This window comes from Podarcis liolepis (genome assembly GCF_965112155.1).
Source record: "Podarcis liolepis genome assembly, chromosome: 7".
Taxonomy (NCBI): Eukaryota; Metazoa; Chordata; class Lepidosauria; order Squamata; family Lacertidae; genus Podarcis; species Podarcis liolepis.
This window is the reverse complement of record NC_139561.1, coordinates 21,933,576-21,955,405: the sequence shown is the minus strand read 5'-3', so window position 1 is coordinate 21,955,405 and position 21,830 is coordinate 21,933,576. Positions and strand designations below refer to the sequence as shown.

General features: G+C 46.6%; 1 protein-coding gene across 6 annotated transcripts in view; it reads left to right on the top strand.

The window, feature by feature from the left end:
• The window catches only part of ACAP3 (ArfGAP with coiled-coil, ankyrin repeat and PH domains 3), a 149,285-nt gene that overhangs the window by 113,283 nt on the left and 14,172 nt on the right, over window positions 1-21,830 (top strand). For 3 of the 6 annotated variants that reach the window (XM_083512960.1, XM_083512958.1, XM_083512961.1), the window contains 12 exons: window positions 108-219; window positions 3,530-3,738; window positions 5,320-5,389; window positions 6,637-6,731; window positions 7,332-7,546; window positions 9,088-9,192; window positions 10,171-10,273; window positions 10,432-10,532; window positions 11,523-11,743; window positions 12,817-12,926; window positions 15,012-15,122; window positions 15,687-15,748. In XM_083512960.1, the coding sequence (XP_083369086.1) occupies window positions 108-219; window positions 3,530-3,738; window positions 5,320-5,389; window positions 6,637-6,731; window positions 7,332-7,546; window positions 9,088-9,192; window positions 10,171-10,273; window positions 10,432-10,532; window positions 11,523-11,743; window positions 12,817-12,926; window positions 15,012-15,122; window positions 15,687-15,748 (1,514 nt within the window). Of the gene's footprint in view, window positions 1-107; window positions 220-3,529; window positions 3,739-5,319; window positions 5,390-6,636; window positions 6,732-7,331; window positions 7,547-9,087; window positions 9,193-10,170; window positions 10,274-10,431; window positions 10,533-11,522; window positions 11,744-12,816; window positions 12,927-15,011; window positions 15,123-15,686; window positions 21,639-21,830 lie in introns of all 6 variants that reach the window. The other 3 variants (XR_014528394.1, XM_083512959.1, XM_083512962.1) reach the window with 3 other exon arrangements.

The window sequence follows — 21,830 nt, the reverse complement described above, 5'->3', positions numbered from 1 at the left end:
TCTCCTCCGGGCTTAAGCACACCCTGCTCTTTCATCTAGAATCATAGAATGGTAGCATGGAAAGGGACCACGAGCGTCATCTAGTCCAACCCCAACTTCCCTTTCAGGAGCTGCATGCTGCAGGCTGATTCAGAGAAACTGCGCCAGGCGTGGATCCAAGCGGTTCAAGCTAGCATCGCCTCTGCCTATCGAGAGAGTCCCGACAGCTGCTACATTGAAGTAAGGACATGCGATTTTCGTTTCTGTCACTTTCTCACCCCCCCCCCTTTCCAATCTTATGTTCCGTTCTCCACATTCCTACATCAGTTTGTGATTTTTTAAATAAAAAAAGTACTTGTGAAAATTCAACGTTTTAAACATTTTTATTTATTTTTATTTATTTATTGAATTTATATTCCGCCCTATACCTGGAGGTCTCAGGGTGGTTCACAGAAAAGATCACAATATATAAAAAGAAAACAATAACAATAACCCAATAAGACCCCCAAATTTCTTCTAAATTTGCATGCAATTTTGCCACACGTTTGCAAAGCAGTTTTCCCAACGTAATGTATGTTTCACTGCTATTTTCACCAGTATGTGCCACGTTATGCATGCTTCACCTGAGTGTATGCAATTTTTTTTGGAGCAAATTCCTTGGCAGGGGAACTGCGTTGCAAAATCTGGAAAAGTGTAAATGCCAAAGGATGCTTGTGTTTCGGTTTGCGCATTGTTTTGCAAAACATGAGCTAGGTAGGTTTGCTTATCAATCCGAACTGAATTGAATCTCTCCCCCCTCCCCCACCATCCCTACATTGAAGTGAGATCAGGGTACGGGGAGAGAAAGAGGTGCCGGTTATGGGGTCTACCCCACCCAGTAAGTGCAGTTGCCATTTCCGAGTTCAGTAATGTGTATCTGATATGAAAACATCCTAAGAGGGGTGACCAGGTGGACAAAATTCACAGTAAAGGTTTAAAGACACCTCTAGGGTAAGTTTATTTACTTTAAATATTTATTTGCAATTTGTCAGACCAGATCACACACACCTCGCGAAGACCAGCATTTCGCTTTTGACGCCTGTTCAGCTCTCATGTTGTTGTTGTTGAGTTGTTTAGTCGTGTCCAACTCTTCGTGACCCCATGGCCCAGAGCACTCCTGTCTTCCACTGCCTCCTGCAATTTGGTCAAACTCATGCTGGTAGCTTTGAGAACACTGTCCAGCCATCTCATCCTCTGTCGTCCCCTTCTCCTTGTGCCCTCCATCTTTTCCAACATCAGGGTCTTTTCCAGGGAGTCTTCTCTTCTCATGAGGTGGCCAAAGTATTGGAGCCTCAGCTTCAGGATCTGTCCTTCCAGTGAGCACTCAGGGCTGATTTCCTTCAGAATGGAGAGGTTTGATCTCCTTGCAGTCCATGGGACTCTCAAGAGTCTCCTCCAGCACCATCAATTCTTCGGCGATCAGCCTTCTTTATGGTCCAGCTCTCACTTCCATACATCACTACTGGGAAAATAAGTCAAAAAATCATACCTCTGCTTAATCCCTTGTTTGTTGTTCACAAGCTGGGTTAGGATGCGTTAAAGATCCCTTTGCCTCTCAGAGAATAGTAGAGTTGGAAGGGATCCCAAGGATCATCTAGACCAACCCGCTACAATGCAGAAATCACTGCTCATCTCTCTCTTGGTTTGCAATGGAGTCATTCGGCAGAACCCATGGCGCTGGCTCTTTGGCATGTCCCTCTTTTTAATTTTTTTAAGCCCCCTCTTAAAAATGAATGGCTGACTCAAGAGTTCTAGAGCAGGGAAAAATCATGGTAGGAGGATGATGAACATAAAGCCAAATGTGTTTTTCTAGGAATTAGCCTATAGAGCCATCTGGTGGTAGAGTTTCATTGCACAGGCCAGAAACTGTGAGTGCCTGTAATGCTTCTACAGTACTAAGATGGAAGGTAACATACAATTCATCTGTGGGAGAATCTTTAACTTTCTGAAATAGGGTAACTGACACTGTTTCTGTAAGTGATAGACTGCAGTAGAACAGAATTTTCTGTATTCTGTCCCCTGAATTGCAAGTTGAACAATAAGAATGATGACGATAAGATAATCATTGTCATCATTCTCATTACATTTCTATCCCACTTTTCCTCCAGGGAGCTCAAGGTGGCATGCAAAGTACCCTCCACTCCCCATTTTATCCTCACAACAACCCTGTGAGGTAGGTTAGGCTGAGAGACAGTGGCTGGCCCAAGTTGATCCCAACGAGCTTGATGGCTGAGTGGGGATTTGGACCTTAGTCTTCTGGGTTCTTGTTCAATGCTCTAACAACTACACAACATTTGTTGTTGTCGTTTAGTCGTGTCCGACTCTTCGTGACCCCATGGACCAGAGCACGCCAGGCACTCCTGTCTTCCACTGCCTCCCGCAGTTTGGTCAAACTCATGCTGGCAGCTTCAAGAACACTGTCCAACCATCTCGCCCTCTGTCGTCCCCTTCTCCTTGTGCCCTCCATCTTTCCCAACATCAGGGTCTTTTCCAGGGAGTCTTCTCTTCTCATGAGGTGGCCAAAGTATTGGAGCCTCAGCTTCAGGATCTGTCCTTCCAGTGAGCACTCGGGGCTGATTTCCTTCAGAATGGATAGGTTTGATCTTCTTGCAGTTCATGGGACTCTCAAGAGTCTCCTCCAGCACCATAATTCAAAAGCATCAATTCTTCGGCGATCAGCTTTCTTTGCGGTCCAGCTCTCACTTCCACACATCACTACTGGGAAAACCATAGCTTTAACTATACAGACCTTTGTTGGCAAAGTGATGTCTCTGCTTTTTAAGATGCTGTCTAGGTTTGTCATAGACTCTTTCATTTTGCATCATGGTGGATGCAAACCGCAAAAGGGCCTCATTTCCTTGGGGCAAATGGAAAAAGAGCTTCATTTCACTGGGGCAAAGGGGGCACTGCCCCGCCAAGCTCAGGCTGCCCTCACTCAGCCCCTGTCTACCTGCGTTCTGACTTACAACCAATCTGAGGGTAGCCCCTCTTGCCAATGGCTCTGTCTCTGCCTGTCATTGGCTCTGGCGCCACCTACTGTTGGACTCCCTGCCTTCTGCCCTATCAGTCTCAATGGGAACCAGCCACTACTGGAATAATAATAATAATTTATTATTTATACCCCACCCATCTGGCTGGGCTTCCCTAGCCACTCTGGGCGGCTTCCAACAAAATATTAAAATGCAGTATTGCATCAAACATTAAAAGCTTCCCTAAACAGGGCTGCCTTCAGATGTCTTCTAAAAGTCTGGTAGTTGTTGTTCTCTTTGACATCTGGTGGGAGGGCGTTCCACAGGGAGGGCGCCACTACCGAGAAGGCCCTCTGCCTGGTTCCCTGTAACTTGGCTTCTCGCAGTGAGAGAACTGCCAGAAGGCCCTCAGCACTGGACCTCAGTTTCCGGGTAGAACGATGGGGGCGGAGACGCTCCTTCAGATATACTGGGCCAAGGCCGCAAGAAACACCAGCAGGCAATTTTTTCATTGTTAAATCCCGCTCTGTGCCTCTTTCCAGAGACTGGACCGAACAGCTTCTCCTTCCACCAGCAGCATCGACTCGGCTACTGACTCGCGGGACCGCAGTGCCAAAGGCGAAACCATCCTGCAGAGGGTGCAGAGCATCCCAGGCAATGACCAGTGCTGCGACTGCGGGCAAGCCGACCCCCGCTGGGCCAGCATCAACTTGGGCATCTTACTATGCATTGAATGTTCAGGGATTCACAGGTAAGCTTGCTGAGTCGATCCCCGCAAATGGGGCACAAGGGCAACGGAATCGCCCTGCTCTGTTGGACTCGAAGGTCCATCAGTTCAAGCACCCTGTTCCAATAAGCCAGCCATAAGCCCTCTGAGAAACTCACAAAAAGGGCAATGGCATGCCTGTCCTGTCCACACCACTGGTCCATCTAGCTTGGTATTGACTACACTGACAAACTGGGGTCCTCTTAATTATTGGTATTTTTATTGATACTTGATATACAAATGTTCAATCCAAATACAAAGTATGTTTTTATAATACAGTGGATGCTCAGGTTGCGAATGTGATCCGTGCGGGATGCACGTTTGCAACCCGCAGCATCCGCAACCCACAGCGGTGCGTCTGTGCACACACGGGTTGCGATTCGGCGCTTCTGCGCATGCACGGCCGCCGAAACCCAGAAGTAACCTGTTCCACTACTTCCGGGTTTCGGTGGTCCGTAACCCGAAAAAACGCAACCTGAAGCGTCTGTAACCCGAGGTATGACTGTACACCAGAATAGAAGATATATTTTTAAAAATCTAATCTAAAAGGAACAGAGCAAAAAGAAGAAAAATGGGGGGAAAGAAAAGAAAGGGGGTGGGGAGAAAAAAAAGAGAGAGAAAGAAAATAAAGTGGGGAAAATATAAAAAGACTTCCGGTTCTCTTGTCTGTCATCTAAATATAGTATTCGCTCATTAACACCCAACTATTGTATTTTCTATAAGCCTTTACTTTTTCACTCTTCAAATCCAGGTGTTACAAGTTCGTTTTCTCTTCCACGCAAAAAGCCCCAAATCAGTTTCCAATACTTAATAAATGTTTGTCATGATTTTTCTCCAATTAAACATGTTGACTTTGCCATCTCAGCTAAGTCCAGTAATTTTAGATTCAGGTAGGTAGCCAGGCTGGTCTGACGCAGTCGAAATAAATAAAAAATTGTCCAGTAGCACCTTAGAGACCAATGAAGATTGTTCTGGGTATAAGCTTTCGTGTGCGTGTGTATCTGAAGAAGTGTGCATGCACACGAAAACTTATACCCAGAACAAACTTAGCTGGTCTCTAAGGTGCTACTGGAATTTTTTTTATTTATTTCCAGTAATTGTACCAGCCATTCCTCTGTAGTATGTATCTTTCTATCCCGGCAAGGGTTCTCCAGGATTTCAGACAAGGGACATTCCTAGCTCTACCTAGAGATAAGAACATAAGACAAGCCTGCTGGATCAGGCCAAAGCTGGTCCATCTACTCCTGGACATGAGCACAAGAGTAGCCCTCTCCACCTGCAATTCCCAGCAGTTGATATTCAGAGGCATAATGCTTCTGCCAGAAGAAGCAGAACATAGCCAATCCGACTAGTAGCCACCAATACTCTTGTCCTCCATAGCACCAGGGATAGAACCTGCACCCAGAACAAGTGTTCTAACCACTGACCCTGTACTAGACTGGCTGCGTGTGCAGAAATCCTGTGGACGTGCTGATTAATACGTGCCACCTTGTGTGTGTATGTACCAAACAGCAGTTGAACTGTACAACCACTCTCCTCTCTTGTCTGTTTCCCTCTTCCCTACAGGAGCTTGGGGGTCCACTGCTCCAAAGTGCGGTCGCTCACACTGGATTCCTGGGAGCCAGAGCTACTGAAGGTAGAGGCCAAAACTCTGAATGACAAATAGGTAGTAGGCAGGAAGGGTTAGTGGGTGGGAGGGGGGCGGCCTGTGCTGTATGGGATGCACCTCTTGAGGGGGTGGGGTGGGAGCTCTCTGGCGCACTTTGTTGGACTACAGTTCCCATCGTCCCTGTCCATTGGCCATGCTAGCTGGGAATGATGGGAATTGTAGTCCCGTAACATCTGAAGGGGCCCATGTTGGCTATCCTTGATCTAGCTCAGGGGTAGTCAACCTTTTTATACCTACCACCCACAAATGCATCTTGATGGTAAAATTTCCTTACTGCCCACCAGTGCTCGATGGAAGGAGGATTGTGCTGTAGAACCCCCTACTGCCCACCAGGAATCCTGAAATACCCACTAGTGGGCGGTAGGGCTGATAACCCCTGATCTAGCTGCTAGGGATGGGATTTCAGTTTCTCATTTTCCTGGTCGTAAGTTCGGTTCTCCAAATTTCCACATCAGTTTGTAATCATATATATATATATATATATATATATATATATATATATATATATATATAGTCTTCATGAAAATTCATCAACATGCTATGCTCACTTCTGCCACTGTACACAGTTTGCAGTTTCCCTAAATTGATACAATTTTTGTAAAACCCAATTTTTCCTGAAATAATGATTTTTAAAATGTTGTTTTCATGAATGTATGCATTTGAATGCAAATTGTATTCATATATATGCCTTCTTTTGTACACATTTCATTTGTTGAGGACTGCGTTGAAAAATTTGGATAAGTGCAAATTTCAGAGGTTGGTTGTGTTTCTGCTTAATAATAATAATAATAATAATAATAATAATAATAATAATAATCATTTATTTATTTATTTATTTATTCATTCATTCATTCTCCACCCATCTGGCTGGGTTTCCCCAGCCACTCTGGGTGGCTCCCAACAGAATATTAAAAACACAATAAAACATCAAACATTAAAAACTTCCCTAAACATATTCTTCCATATTGTTTGACAGTATGTGAATTCGGTGACTTCGCCTTTAAATGCAAACTGGATCAAATTTCTTTGCCATTGAGGAAAATGAGAAACTGGATCAAATTTCTTCACCGTTGGGGAAAATGAGAAACTGACAGAAACCGAAATTGACAGAGTCAGCCATCCCTAATTGTGGGTAAATGCGGTTGGCTGCGGACGGGGGGAGGGGAGCATCTCTTCCCCCTAACATAGTGTGTTTCTGCTTGCTTTCCTAAAAGCTGATGTGTGAGCTGGGGAATGCCACCATGAACCAGATCTACGAGGCGCAGTGCGAGGAGATGGGACTCAAGAAGCCCACCGCGGGCAGCTCAAGGTATGCTTGCCTCCTCTTCGCTCTGCAATGTGTAGGACAGGAAGGCCCTCTTGAAGGGCAATACCCTCTAGACCAGAAATGGAGAGCCTATGGCCCTCCAGGTGTTATTGAGTACTACCAAACCTTATGAGGAATGGTTGAGGGAGCTGGGTATGTTTAGCTTGGTAAAGAGGAGACTGAGAGGAGGGATGATCGCCATCTTCAGATATCTATAGGGCTGTCACATGGAGGATGGAGTAAGCTTGTTTGTTCCTGGGACATGAAGCAATAGCTTCAAGTTACGAGGAAAGAGATTCCGACTAAGCGTCGGGAAGATCTTTCTGACTGTAAGAGCTGTTCGACAGTGGAACAGACTCCCTTTCTCATTGTTGACCTTGTTGACCCAGGTAAACTCTTTCCGATCCACTGATATTCAACCCTGAGATCAGCCGGTAGATCCCAATGCACCCTCTTATCTATTTGTGGCCTAGCCCCATAAACAAGTCAGAGCAAAGGCTCAGCCTAACCTCTGCATCAGCTTTGTGCAAGCAAATCAAAGATGGACGCTGAACTAAACAGGTGCTCTGAAGGAACTCTTCATGAAACTGAGTTCCCTCTCAGGCAGGACAAAGAAGCATGGATCAAAGTCAAATACGTGGAGAAGAAGTTCCTGAAGCAGCTGTCGACTGGGGAGGCCCTGGCGGAGAATGAGAGGAAACCCCGGCGCTGGAGCGTGAAAAAGTGCCAGAGGCGCAACAGCTCCACAAAAGCGCCCACAGCACGGAGGAAGTACCGGCACGAAGCAGGAAACGCATCACCGGCAGCACACTCTTCAGGTGAGGAACTGCTGTTTGCCACGCCAGCCCTTATTTTCTCATGCCGTCTCTTAGAAGGGATGGTTCATCCGTGGCTCAGTTCAGTAACACAATGTATTATTATTTTTTACTTCACATTAGGCATTTTCAGAAGTCACATTCAGAGTTTTAGAGGGGTCCTGCTGGGTTGGACCAATGGCCTATAAAGATTAAAGCACGTCACCATTCTATAAGGTGTCAAAAGTGCAGGCAGGATTTCTCCACTCGCTCATCTTAGTGCTGTGGGCCAACAGTGCTAAGATCGGAGGTGAGCCTCTGTCTGCTCTTTAAAAAGCAGCAGGCAGAGGCATATCTCCAATCTTAGCACTGTCAGGAGATTGACGGGTGGACAGCTCTGTCCACTCTGAAAATGGCCCTACTGAGATAATAACTTTCCAGAGATTTAGCTTGGTAATAATATATTTTGCAAATCATATAGGAACATTTACTATATAGTTTTTGAAAGTTGTTCATTTGCTGTGCGTTCCACACACCTCTTAAGTTAGTGTAACTAAACTCTGCATGGCAGTTCCTGAGACATCAAGATCCCAAGAGCAGGTTTTTTGCAAGTGGATTCCATTTTGCATCAGGATGGCAGACAGAACCTTTCAAAACCTCACTAATCTTAACCACTGATTTTCAAACTGCACACTTGTTTGGATTGTTAGAAGAGCAGCACTGGTGTACAAGACGGGTCGTGGATGATATAGGGTGGTATTGCTGTCCTACTCAGAATACTCCCATTGAAATTAATGGATATAGCTAACTTTGGTTCATTAATTGCAGTGAACCTCCTCTGAGTAGCACTTAGCTGAATACCTCCCAAAGCACTTACTCTGCAGATAATGCTATTCATTACGCATTCTGTAATCCTACCACATTTAAGGACCTGAGAAGAGCCTGCTGGGTGTAGTTCTGCCTCCTCTTCTTACAGTGGCCAACCAGGTGCCTATGAAGACTGAATGCAGGACCTCAGCATAACAATATTCTCCCTCCTTGCAGTTTTCAGCAGCTGGTATTCAGAAGCATGGCTGCCTCCAACTGTGGAGGCAGAACCGAGCCATCGTGACTCATTGTTGCTGATAGCCCTGTCCTCAATGAATTTGTCTCAAAGCCACCCAAGTTGGTGGTCATCAGTGCCTCCTGTAGCAGCGAGTTCCATAGTTTAACCATATCCTGTATTATACAGTGGTACCTCGGGTTGCATACGCTTCAGGTTACATACGCTTCAGGTTACAGACTCCGCTAACCCAGAAATAGTGCTTCAGGTTAAGAACTTTGCTTCAGAATGAGAACAGAAATCGTGCTCTGGCGGTGCAGCGGCAGTAGGAGGCCCCATTAGCTAAAGTGGTGCTTCAAGTTAAGAACAGTTTCAGGTTAAGAACGGACCTCCGGAACGAATTAAATACTTAACCCGAGGTACCACTGTATTGTGGCGGAGTGTGTATGTGTGCACAAGTTGTGTGCGTGAGAACACAAACAACGAACACAGGGACCATATAAGGGTTGCTCTTTCCACACAGCTGCCACCCTTGAGAGGAAGTTCCGACGGGATTCCCTTTTCTGCCCCGACGAGCTGGATTCGCTTTTCTCGTACTTCGACACGGGAGCCGGGGCTGGGCCACGCAGTAAGTACAGCTAAGCTGCTGGCGACTTTGTTGCCGACTTTGCCCTTCCATTCTGCCGCATCTGGGGCGTGCATCTTGAGTCGCAACAGCAGCAAAAACACTGAGAAAGGGTGGGGTTGGAAGGAAAAAATACACAATGGGTTGTATCTAAGTAAGTTCTACTCTTGAGTAGGACTGCACTGCCTAGAACCCAAGTATTTTTCAAGAACCGCAACCTATTGTCCCCCCTCTCCCAATTTCACCTTTATCATTTCCTACCCCCTTAGTCTTTTTATGCTTTGTGGGACTGGTTTCTTCCTTCTTTTTCTCCCCTGCTTAAAAGGACAGTTAATATAAACTCTTTACATATACAGAACATTGAACAGTATGAAATATATGAAATATGCACTCTCTGCAAAACTAAATAAACAGAAATCTTATAAATCTCTGAAAATCACAAAATATGCACTCTTGATGGATTCTCTTGAAAATATAGAACCAAATAAACATAAGTTTTATGAGTCTCTGAAAGTCTTTGTCGACTATGCAAGTCTCTGAAAGAAGCAATGGGTCAGATTCTTAACTGGTGAAAACAAGCCATAAATCTGTGCATATTTTGTGATTTTCAGAGATTTATAAGATTTCTGTTTGTTTGGTTTTACAGAGAGTGCATATTTCATATATTTCATGCTGTTCAATGTTCTGTATAGATGATATAAAGAGTTTATATTGACATCGCATTGGCATTGTTGTACTTGGTCATTGTGTTGCCTTGGCTATTACTGATGATTGTTTGCAACACAGGGGTTTAATTGTTTGGTTACTAAAAGGACAGTTAGCCAGCTTTCTTTCCTGTCTCCCTCTCCCATTCATCCTTTAAGGAGAGCAAGATCCATTCTAGACTGCCGCATTTCTTTAAATAAATAATAAAAAAGCAGAAAAACCACCTGTGCCTATGACCATGACTGCCCCCTCAACTTCCTTCCACCTTCCACTTAGGTGGCAACCACATCTCTGTGCCGCACCCCCTGGCAGCCAGCCCATGGAGCGACAGTGGTAACGGTCCCACTGGGAGCGGGTCGCCGTTCCTCCTGGATGGAGGTAAGGGGGAATGGCTTGGCAGCATAGCCCTACAGGAAGCGCGAAGTGGAATTTCCACGTTCAGAGGCAGTATACCTCTGGGTACCAGATGCTTGTGTGTGTGTGTGTGTGTGTGTGCCTCCCCGCATATTAAAATGCCCTTGGATTGTGTCTTGTTGGCCCCGCAGGTCTGAGCAGTGACAGTGGGCTGGGCGGCAGCACCGACGGCAGCACCGACGTCCTAGTGTTTGGCTCGGTGGTGGACAGCGTCACGGAGGAAGGTAAGTACTTCTTGATAAAGGTAAAGGGACCAGTGACCGTTAGGTCCAGTCGCAGACGACTCTGGGGTTATGGCGCTCATCTTGCTTTATTGGCTGAGGGAGCCGGTGTACAGCTTCCGGGTCATGTGGCCAGCATGACTAAGCTGCTTCTGGCAAACCAGAGCAGCTCATGGAAACGCCGTTTACCTTCCTGCTGGAGCGGTACCTATTTATCTACTTGCACTTTGACGTGCTTTCAAACTGCTAGGTTGGCAGGAGCAGGGACCGAGCAACGGGAGCTCACCCCGTCGCGGGGATTCGAACTGCTGACCTTCTGATCGGCAAGCCCTGGGCTCTGTGGTTTAACCCACAGCACCACCCGCGTCCTTGATAGCTGACTTCAATTATCTGATAAATTTGAGCTCCTGACATGAGAGCCTTTTGCAGTCCAAGGGCCATATTCCTTACCTGGCAACCTTCTAGGGGTCTCATGGCACAGATGGGCAGGGCCAGGGACAAAAGTGGGCAGGCAGGGCCAGGGGTGTCTGTTTTAACTTTTGTGCAGTGGGACAATTTCTACTCTTTCTTTCTTCCTCTCCTTCTCATGCACCCACACACCCCTCTCTTATCTTCCATTCATCAAGTCTCAAGGACACATTCCAGTGAAGCAGAAATACTCAAGGTGGATGTGAAGCCAGGCTGGTTGAGGGGTGTGGCCTGGGGAGAATTCTGAGGGCCAATCAGAAAGGCCCATAGGGCCACATCTGCTACTTAGCCCAGCCTGAGGTTCTGTATGCCTGCTCCAGTGCAAAGCAAGGAAATAAATCAGGAGGGGGGGCTATGCAAATGATAGGGTGGTCCTAGGCAAACAAGAGGGTGGAGCTGTTCAGGTCATAGCTGCAGGCTTGGCTCCCATTGAGGCCAGAGAACAGGTCTGAGCATCACATATGGTCTATGTCTGTGCCTCATGCTGGCATTTTCTTCTCTGCCTCTCGTCCTACGCCTTGTTAGAGTGCGAAGTTTCAGAAGAATCCAGCGGAGAAGCTGAAATAGAGCAAGAGGCCTCCGATTTGGAGGACCTGCGGGAGCTGCACCCGGGTTTGCTGGTTTACAAGGCTTCGCGGGCCAGGAATTTGCCTGTGATGGCGGAGGCCCTGGCGCACGGGGCGGACGTCAACTGGGTGAACGATGAGGATGAGAACAAAACCCCGTTGATCCAAGCCGTAATGGGGGTAAGGCTAACAAGCCTCAGCTATTTCAATGGCGGCAGCGGCGGTATTTATTTATTTTGTAAAAATTTATACACCGCCTGATTTTTAAAAAATTAAATAAATAAAACCTCAAAGAGGGTTATGAAGAAAGATAAATCAGAGACATTCATCACTAAGAAAAATTAAATGGATTAAAACTTGCATCAACTTTCTAGACATCTGGGTTGGCAAGAATGTTTTTAGCAGGCTTTGAAAGGAGTACAGTGAGGATCCCGACCTGATATCAATAGGCAGGGAGTTCCAAAGGGTAGACACTGCCACACTGAACAATCGAGTTCTTACAAATACAGAATGGGCATTATGTCCCACAGGCGACAGTGCCAGTCCCACCAATTGAAGTGGTAGAGTGGGTGCAAATGGAGGTAAGACCAGGCCCCCTGCAGAGGGTGGGGAGCTGCCTGGTACACTTGCCCTGGGTCTCGGAGGCCTAAGTCAGTTGTGGGGGGCCTTCAGGGACTGACTGGTTTTTTTGTTTGAGTTTATAACTTTATTCTAACGAGATTCCCGCCCTGGGCCTCAGACAATCTTTGCATGGGCCTGGGTAAGGTGATCTTAAAGGTAAATGGATCCCAAGTTGTTAAGGGATTTATATAATGCTGTTGGATTTTTTCTCACATTTCTCCTCCTCAGAGCAGACCCACTGAAGTTAATGGACCGTGATTAACCTGTCTGTCAAGGGGGTTTACAACATTAAAATACAATAATATCTATCGATACACACGCACACACTTATGTACAACATAGTTAAGAACAGCAGCAAAGCAGCAATAGATAGTAGTTGATTAAAAAGAGAGATTCATATTGTGAAAACCTGCTAAAAACTTAACTTTTGTGCTGTCTCCCAAGGAACTCTTGCAATTGTAGCTCTGATAAAGGTGCCAAGAGTTCTGTAGGGGGGCAGCCGTCTCCTCAGAAAACTACAACTCCCACGGCTCTCTAGCAAGAAGGGATGCAGATTACACTTGCCGAAGTCTGTTTGGTGCTCCTCTAGTTTCTTTCTCCCATCTGATCTCTCTCCCAATTGTCTCCATCAGGGCTCCTTGATAGCCTGCGAATTCTTGCTCCAGAATGGAGCAGACGTTAACCAAAGAGATATTCGAGGGCGCGCACCTCTGCATCACGCTACGTATTTGGGCCACACTGGGTGAGTCATTCGGCGCTTGAAGCTACCAGGAAGGGGTGCCTTAGCTTAAGCTGGTATATGTCAGACCTGGCTATCCATGTACTAATTGTGTCCTAGTTTGACTACTGCTATGCATTCTACGCGGGGCTGCCTTTGAAGATAGTTCAGCATCTTCCATTGGTGCAAAATGCAGCTGTGTGGATGCTGAGGGGTTCAAAGAGGTCCAGTCACACTTGGTTGTCTCCAAATAAACATGAACCCATCTAATTTGTACTTTCCAAAACAATCCTCGAGCCGAAACATAGCCATCCGCCGAAATTCGCACCTCTCCAAATCTTGCAATGTAGTTCTCCTCTCGAGTAATGTGTTCAGAAGTGTACCTGTTGAGGAAGGCTCATTTTGTCTCCCTGACTGTCTGCCTTTGACAGCTCAGGAGTTTGGAGGAGGAGTTTGGATTTGATATCCCGCTTTATCACTACCCAAAGAAGTCTCAAAGCGGCTAACATTCTCCTTTCCCTTCCTCCCCCACAACAAACACTCTGTGAGGTGAGTGGGGCTGAGAGACTTCAAAGAAGTGTGACTGGCCCAAGGTCACCCAGCAGCCGCATGTGGAGGAGTGGAGACACGAACCCGGTTCACCAGATTATGAGTCTACTGCTCTTAACCACTATACCACACTGAGATCGGTTGTTTACTTAAAAACCTGACAACAGGCAAAGCCATGCGCTTCCTGTCTGAAATATTTAAATTCAACCAGTCTTGGCGGGCTCCAATTTTGACTAAATTGTTCTCTGACATTAACCACACAGGGGTTATTCCTGTTGGGTGGTGTTCCAGAATTATTGTTCCTCTGTAGAATAAATGGGGAGAGATCTGAGCCTAAAAATTATAAGCCATTTGGTGTTCTGGATACAAGTCCACATAAAGTTTTGTTGACTAAGCTTCAAATCTAGGCAGAGGAAAATGGCATTTTTGCAGACTGGTTTTGGGCATAGAAGAAGCACAACCGATCAATGCTTAGTGCCTCACCCATTCAATTCCTAAAAGTCTGAGTCAGGTGGGGGGAAGTTCGTATGTGACTTTTATGGGTTTTACTTAAGTATTTGATTTAAAGACAGAGGTGGTTTGTGTGGAAAATGATCACATACTAATATAAATATTATTTATGTATTTATTTTATTGCATTCACAGCCCACCCTTTTCTCCTAGGTGGCATACATGGTTCTCCACCTCCTCATTCACTCCCTACAACAACAACCTTGTGGGGTGGGTTAGGCTGAGAGGGAGCGACTGGCCCCAAGGCTATGTGGGGATTTGAACCCTGGTCTCCCAGGTCACAGTCCAACACACTAACCATTAAACTACGTTGCCGCTTCTAATTCAGAAACTTTATTCACACACTGCATATACGGGGTTCAAATGTGCATAGAAATATTGGTGAACATAATGTAAAGTAAAGGTAAAGGGACCCCTGACCATTAAGTCCAGTCGCGGATGACTCTGGGGTTGCAGCGCTCATCTCGCTTTATTGGCCTAGGGAGCCGACGTACAGTCATGTGGCCAGCATGACTAACCCGCTTCTGGCGAACCAGAGCAGTGCACGGAAATGCCGTTTACCTTCCCGCAGGAGCGGTACCTATTTATCTACTTGCACTTTGACATGCTTTCGAACTGCTAGGTTGGCAGGAGGCTGAGCAATGGGAGCTCACCCCGTCACGGGGATTCGAACCGCCGACTTTCTGATCAGCAAGTCCTAGGCTCTGTGGTTTAACCCACAGCGCCACCCGCGTCCCAACATAATGTACAGAAAGGCATTATTTTAAGGAGAAACCACATTGCAAAAATGAGGAGAAATAGGCACTAAAATGCTAGTGAGTTTTCACGAGGACTTTAAACAATAATAGTAATCGCACACTGATGTGGAAATGTGGAGAACCCAACTTAACATTGGAAGAATGAGAAACTGAGATAGATGGAAACTGACCTGTTCGTCCACCCTTAATAGGATTGCAGCCTCAGTCTACTATGGTTGGCTGTGATTTTTCTCTGACATCTCTGTGTCTCTTGCTCACTCTCTCTCTTTCTCTCTCTTTTTACGTTTGACAGCCAGGTCTGCTTGTTCCTAAAGAGAGGAGCCAACCAGCACGCGGTGGACGAGGATGGGCAGGACCCTCTGAGCATCGCGGTCCAGGCTGCTAATGCGGACATTGTTACCTTGTAAGTGGGGCCCCTCTGCCATGTCAGAGCCTTCCCCCTGGATCTGATCATAGAATTGTTGAGTTGGACGGGACCATGCGGGTCATCTAGCCCAGCCCCCCTGCAATGCACTGGCTTGCTGCGAGTCTCGACCCTTTCAAAGCCTAAGCAGTCTAGGCCCAGGGTTGCAGAAACAGTGAACAAGAGAAGTAAAGAAGAAGAAGAAGAAATGACACCCATATACTATCCCCCCAAAAGAGCCCAGAACATGCAAACATTACAAGGTCGTTATTGTAATTAACCTGCATTTAACCTAATACAGTGCTTATAAAAATGAATTCAAAATATTGTTAAATTTGTCCGTGGCCAGTCTACCTTTATGTTCTAGTTACAGGTAGATAGCCTTGTTGGTCTGCTGTAGTCAAAACAAAACAAAACAAAATGAAAAAAAATTAAAAATTCCTTCCAGTAGCTCCTTCGAGACCAACTAAGTTAGTTATTGGTATGAGCTTTTGTGTGCATGCACACTTCTTCAGATACACATGTGTTGTTTTATATGGCTAAGCAGACCTTCTCCTCCTCCAGGCTGCGTCTGGCTCGAATGAACGAAGAGATGCGAGAAGCCGAGGGCCCGTTTGGTCATCCAGGTCAATATCCGAACAACAGCCCCACAGAGCTCCAGTACAGGAAGTGTATACAGGAGTTCATCAGCCTTAACATAGATGAGTGTTAGTGACGACTCCCGCAACCCTGATGCCTCCTCTTCCTCCTCCTCCTCCTCCTCTTTTGGGTCGAAATTTAATGATGCTGACTGAGCCCAGGAAAGAAGGAAACAAAACAAAACTGTAGACGTGTCTTGTGGTGGGGGGAGGGGGGATTTTTGGCAACTGGGGGGCGGGGGGCTCGCTGATGGAAGTTTTCCATTCCAAAAGCCCATGGGTGGGTTTGCCCCGATGGCCACGCAGAAGGAGGAAGAGAGATAAAGAGAGAGACTGAGAGAGGGGATACAGGCAAAGAACCCTTAACATGAAATATATGTGTAAAATTTTCACCTCTGGTCCCAGAATTGGGGAGGGTTCTGGTTTTTAAGGTACGCAAACTTTGGAAGCGGGTGGATCAGGGCCAGAACACCCGTTCTGCCTTGCGGGCTTTGCAGGATCATGTCCACACCACAGAGCACCTTTTAATGCACATTAAAAGCACGCAGCTTTTCCCTGAAGAACCCTGGGAACTGGAGCTTGTTTAAGGGTGCTAGGGAGTGTCGCTCTTTGAGGGGTCAACTACAGTTCCCAAGATTCTTTGGGGAGGAGCCCTGTGCTTGGTGTGGGTCAGCCCTCAGAGCGTAAGAAGCGCCTCTCACCCACTTTTCCAAGAGTTTGATTGCTGTTTTTAAATCCGCGTTGCCAGGAATTAAAAGCAAGGTTCGGAGGAGAGAGACTTTTGCAGAGAGAAGAGGGAATTGTACATATAGGTGAAAAGGGAGCCGAGATTTGGGACTTGAAAGGGGCATATTCCTCTCTCTCTCTCTCTCTCTCTCTCTCTCTCTCTCTCTCTCCAGTGGCATTAGCCATCAACCTGTGATGTGTCTTTCAGATGGTTTGGAGTGCCGATCACACACACATATGAAAAGCTCAGCCAGTTGATTTGGGCTGGAAACGCAAATTCCTGGCCCACTTAACGTACAGAGCAGGTGTTGACGGGGGTTTGGTGGGGCGATCGGCAGGTCTGTTTGCTGTGCCCTTTTTGCATGTGCTACAGTTCTTTGGATTGAGAGGCATGGCTGCCCACCTTACATGCTCTCAGGTTAATGCCGGCAAAGGCTTCCTCTGGTTTTTGCTTTGTTTTGTTTTGAGGTGGTTTTTCTTTTCCTGTGTGTGTATGGAATATTTAACAGGGAGGTAAGCTTAGCTGGTCAAAGCCATAACTCAGCCGCTTCCAAGATGAGGACGCGATCCTTGAAGGGCGAAGGCAAATGTAACATACATGAGAAGAGCGTGGAAGCATCGTCGCCGTGGGTTGTGTCCACTGTTAGCCTTACTCAGAGTAGATCTATTGGATTGAACAGGCACAACTAATTTAGGTCTATTAATTCCAGTAGGCCCACTCTGGCTAGGATTTAGTTGGATGCAACCTGTGTTTGGTGCAAATTGTACCCTCATCTCTTTTTCAGGGTCAAACTCTGGGGATGAGGCAGGGAGAATGCTGCCCCTTTCTGGCCAATAAAATAAAATAAAAATCAGTTGTGGGGTGGCCTCAGTTGGCTACTATCTGCGTCGTGAATGAGACACCTTCAGTCCTGGTCCAAAAGGCAGTTTTGTAACTGTTGTTGTTTTTTAAATGCCTCTTTATAGAGGATTGGCGGTATGAATGAATAAATTAAGGGTGGCCAGTTGTTAGTCATACTGCAAAATGACTTTGGCCCAGTTCTCACTGCGGTTGTTAACTTGTGTCTGGGCTGTACCACTCCTGATGGTAGGTGGGGGCTCATGTAATGGAATTTTTCTCCATATCAAAACAAATGCCCTGCACAAGGAAGACTAGCATGTCGGTGTGGTTTCTAGCCCAACTTTCTTCCTGATGTGCTAACTCTCTGTGTACAGGGTGACTATTGTTATTATGATTTTGTAAAGTGTGCCTCAATTTATTTATTTTTAAATGGCCCACAAGGTGTGTAACCTTCCTGAAGGTCATGGAGTAGAGAAAAAACAGACAGCTAACTTTGCACCCACTGTTGCGAATAGAGGAGTAACAACCCCCACCACGATTTCTCTTGAAATAGTACATCTGTCTTCACCTTTCGGATATTACACCTGTCCTCACCTGTAGACTTGCCAAAAGTGGTGAGGCTTGGAAGAAGATGCTCATCGCCGGCGATGAGTTTTTGATTTTTGATTTTTTTTAGGAAGACAAAAACACACACACACACACACACCCAGGGAGAATTGTAAAGTCACTCCTAGCTAGCCTTCTGAGGCAACAATTAACTGGAGCACATAAGGGGGTGGGTGGGTTTATATTCCTAAATCATGGTGGATTTCCTACTTAACAATTCCAGAGAAAGAGGATTTCTCCTTTGCATGCTCGCCCTTACAAAGACTGTGATCCTTCCTCTCCCTGATGCATGTCCGCAGAGGGCTCAGCAATTCCAGATTTCTTGGATTCTGGGATACGGGGTGTTCGGGATGGGGTGGGGCAGGGTGGGGTGTGGTGGGGAGGGTTAGGTTATTTATTATGCTTTTTTCTGGAGCAGGACCTGTTCTTACTCTCCCGAGTAACTCTTGGGGTTGTTTTTTTTTTTAAGGTCTCTGTCAGGAGACAGACCGGGATTTTACTTTAGACTTAGGAGAAGGATAACTTCTCTTGACGATCATGTGTAAAATATGAAGCAGCGGCTGGCCCAGGCACTGCCTCGGGGCGGTAGGGGGAGTTGTCCTCCCCAAAGCGAAAGAATCCTACAATGTTCCCAGTGTCATTACCTCCTGTTCAAGGGTTAGGTGGCTTGCGGATGAGCGAGCAAATTTAGCTGGTCGTCTCTCTCTCCACCCTCTCCACTGGTGCATCAGATACGTCTCCCATCCCATCTCCTGCCTCGATTGCCCTCCTCCCTGCCAATCTCATATACACCTGCTTAAGGAGCTGAGGCAGATGATTTTAGCATCTGCTAACACTTCCCCAATGATCTCTAATGAGGTACCAGTCTCTTGGGGTGGTGCAAAAGGCTACAGATGCATGCAATTCTCACTCGAGAGTTTTGGGGAAGGTTTGCGGCAGGGGAGGCGAAAGTGTGAGCTTTAAGCCTGGAGTGAGGGGAGAGAAATTCCAATGGATTTTGTGCTGAAAGGCGACTCTTACCTAAATTTGAACCGAAACACAGCCGTGCTTTGAAATTTGCACTTCTACAAATTTGGCGTGGCAGTTTCCCACAGTGCATACATGAGGTGGAACTGCATGCAAGGCGAAAATCACTCTTAAAGGCTGGCAATTTTTCATTGGGGCTTTAAAAAAACAGGGAGGGTAAGTACGTGTTCCCAGTTTTTCCACCAGGCCTGGCCATTCCGGAGATATTCTGCTGCCTTCCAGTCACAAGGGCTGATGTTCAGACGCCAAGCTTGCACCCAAATCCTCTCACACAAGCCCTAAAGCCACATGGGTTCCTGGTTGCCAATTGCTCTCAGCGGTTCTGTCCCCTACCGCCTAACCTAGGAAGCTGCTTTGTACTGCATCAGACTGGCAAAGACTCTCTGGGGTTTCAGAAAGGGCTCCCTTTCACCTTAAATAATAAAAAAAATAATTTATTTATGCCCTGCCCATCTGAATAGGTTTCCCCAGCCGCTCTGGGCGGCCTTCACCATAATAAAAACACAGCGTAACGTCAAATATTAACAATTTCCCAATACAGGACTGCCTTCGGATTTCTTTGGAAAGTTGTGCAGTTGTTTGACATCTGATGGGAGGGCGTTCCACAGGGCAGGCACCACCTCTGCCTGGTTCCCTGTAACTTCACTTCTCGCCCTTCACTCCTCCTTTACCTGCAGATGGCAGGGATTGAACCTGGGACCTCATGCACACAAGGCGGATTCTGTGTGACTGAGCCACAGCCCTTCCCCTAGGACAGGGGAACATAGGAATAACATAGCCAGATGCATTGACACTGAGCTGCCCTTCCTCTCTGACAGCCATGTGACTCTCCCCGAAGCCCCACCCTCTTCCTCATGCCCCAGACCTCAGCACAACATTCCTGCTCAGATCAGCCCCACGGTTCTCCTGCCTTTTGCCTCACCTTCTGTGACCTCAGGTCAGCCTGGGGGATGCAGTTAATCTGCTTAGCTGCCTCTCTCTGCTGTGACGCAACCCCTGGTGACTGATGTGATGAAGAACACATCAAATACTCTCTCTTTTTCTCTTTCCTTCTTTCTTCCCCCCACCCTCCTCCTCCTCAAGCCAGCTCCCTTTTGCTGAATCACGCAGCCCACAATATTGACTCAGACGCTGTGCTTGCAATGCACTTCTCTGAGCAACCTCTGAGTAAAACCTATAGTAATGGGCACATGGGAATTAGGGAGCCCATTCTTCTCATTTTCATACCCGTTCCTCCCCCAGTAGAAATGAGTCGTTCTCATTTCTGGCAGAAAGAGCTGTCCAACAGTGGAATTGGCTCCCTCGGAAGGTGGCCGACTCTCATTCCTTGGAGGTTTGCAAACAGGAGTTGAGTGACCGTCCGTCAGGGATTCTTTCAATATGATTCCTACATTGCAGGGGCTGGACTAGATGACTCGTTGGGTCCCTTCCTGCTCTACAGTTCTGTGATTCCCTCACGCCTCTTAAAGGAATACAGTGGTGCCTCGCAAGATGAAATTAATTCGTTCCGCGAGTTTTTTTGTCTAGCGAATTTTTCGTCTTGCAAAGCACGGTGTTGGAAAAGTTTTGGAAAAGCTTCAAAAATCACCAAAAACCTCAAAAAAGGCTACCACACCACGTTCTATGAGTTGCTCCTCGAAATCAAGTCGCAACTGTATTAACGCTGTTAAGAAAAAGGAAACAAACTTACAAAAAACGCAAGACGTTTTCGTCTTGTGAAGCAAGCCCATAGGGAAATTCGTCTTGCGAAGCAGCTCCAAAACCGCAAAACCCTTTCGTCTAGCAAGTTTTTTGTCTTGCGAGGCATTCGTCTTGCGGGGCACCACTGTAGTGAATTCCACCCTTCTCTTCTGCATCTTGGTAGAAGCAGGGAAGCCAACATGCCCTGAACCTTATCAGCCAATCATTTTTAGATCCCATCTTTGCACTCAGAAATTCACGTCTGCATACCTTGGGATTGAAAAATAATAATAAATTTTATTTATACCCCGCCCTCCCTGGCAGGAGCCGGGCTCAGGGTGGCTAACACCAGGAAAATTACAGTAAAAGCATAATGGGGGGGGGGACACCCAATTTAAAATACAGGTTAAAATGCAATTTAAAATGCACCTTCATTTTAAAAGTAGCCCATAGATCAAAACCATAAGGGGAGGGAAACATAAGGGTCAGACTGAGTCCAACCCAAAGGCCAGACAGAGCAGCTCTTGAGTGAGTCATCCTGTTCTTATTGTCACAACAACTACCCTGCGAGGGATGTTAAGCCAAGATAACGTACAGTCGACCACAAAAGTTTCGCCCCTGAGCTTCACGGCTGGAGCAGGGGGTCAAACCCAAAATTCACATTATACCACCTGACGGTGGTGACCACCAACTTGGATGGCTGTGAAAGACAGATTCGTGGAGGGTACGGCTATCACCGGCTACTGGCTATAATGGCTATGTTGAACCTCCATTGTTGAAGACAGTATACCTGCGCATAATGCCAGTTGTTGGAATCTTAGGTGCGGAAAGTGTTGTTGCACTCAGATCCTGCTTGGCATCTGGTTGGCCACTGTGAGAACAGGATACTGGATTAGATGGGCCCCTGGCCTTCTTAGGTCTTTATCTACAACACTACCACACTGCCGCCCCCAACTATTAGATCAGAAACGAAAAGAACTCTGTGGACATTACAGTACAGTGGTGCCCCGCAAGATGAATGCCTCGCAAGACGGAAAACCCGCTAGACGAAAGGGTTTTCCGTTTTGGAGGTGCTTCGCAAAACGAATTTCCTATGGGCTTGCTTTGCAAGACGACAATGCCTTGCCAGTTCCTGCTGGTTTTTTCCCTCCCCCCCTTTTTCTAAGCCGCTAAGCCACTTATCAGCTGATC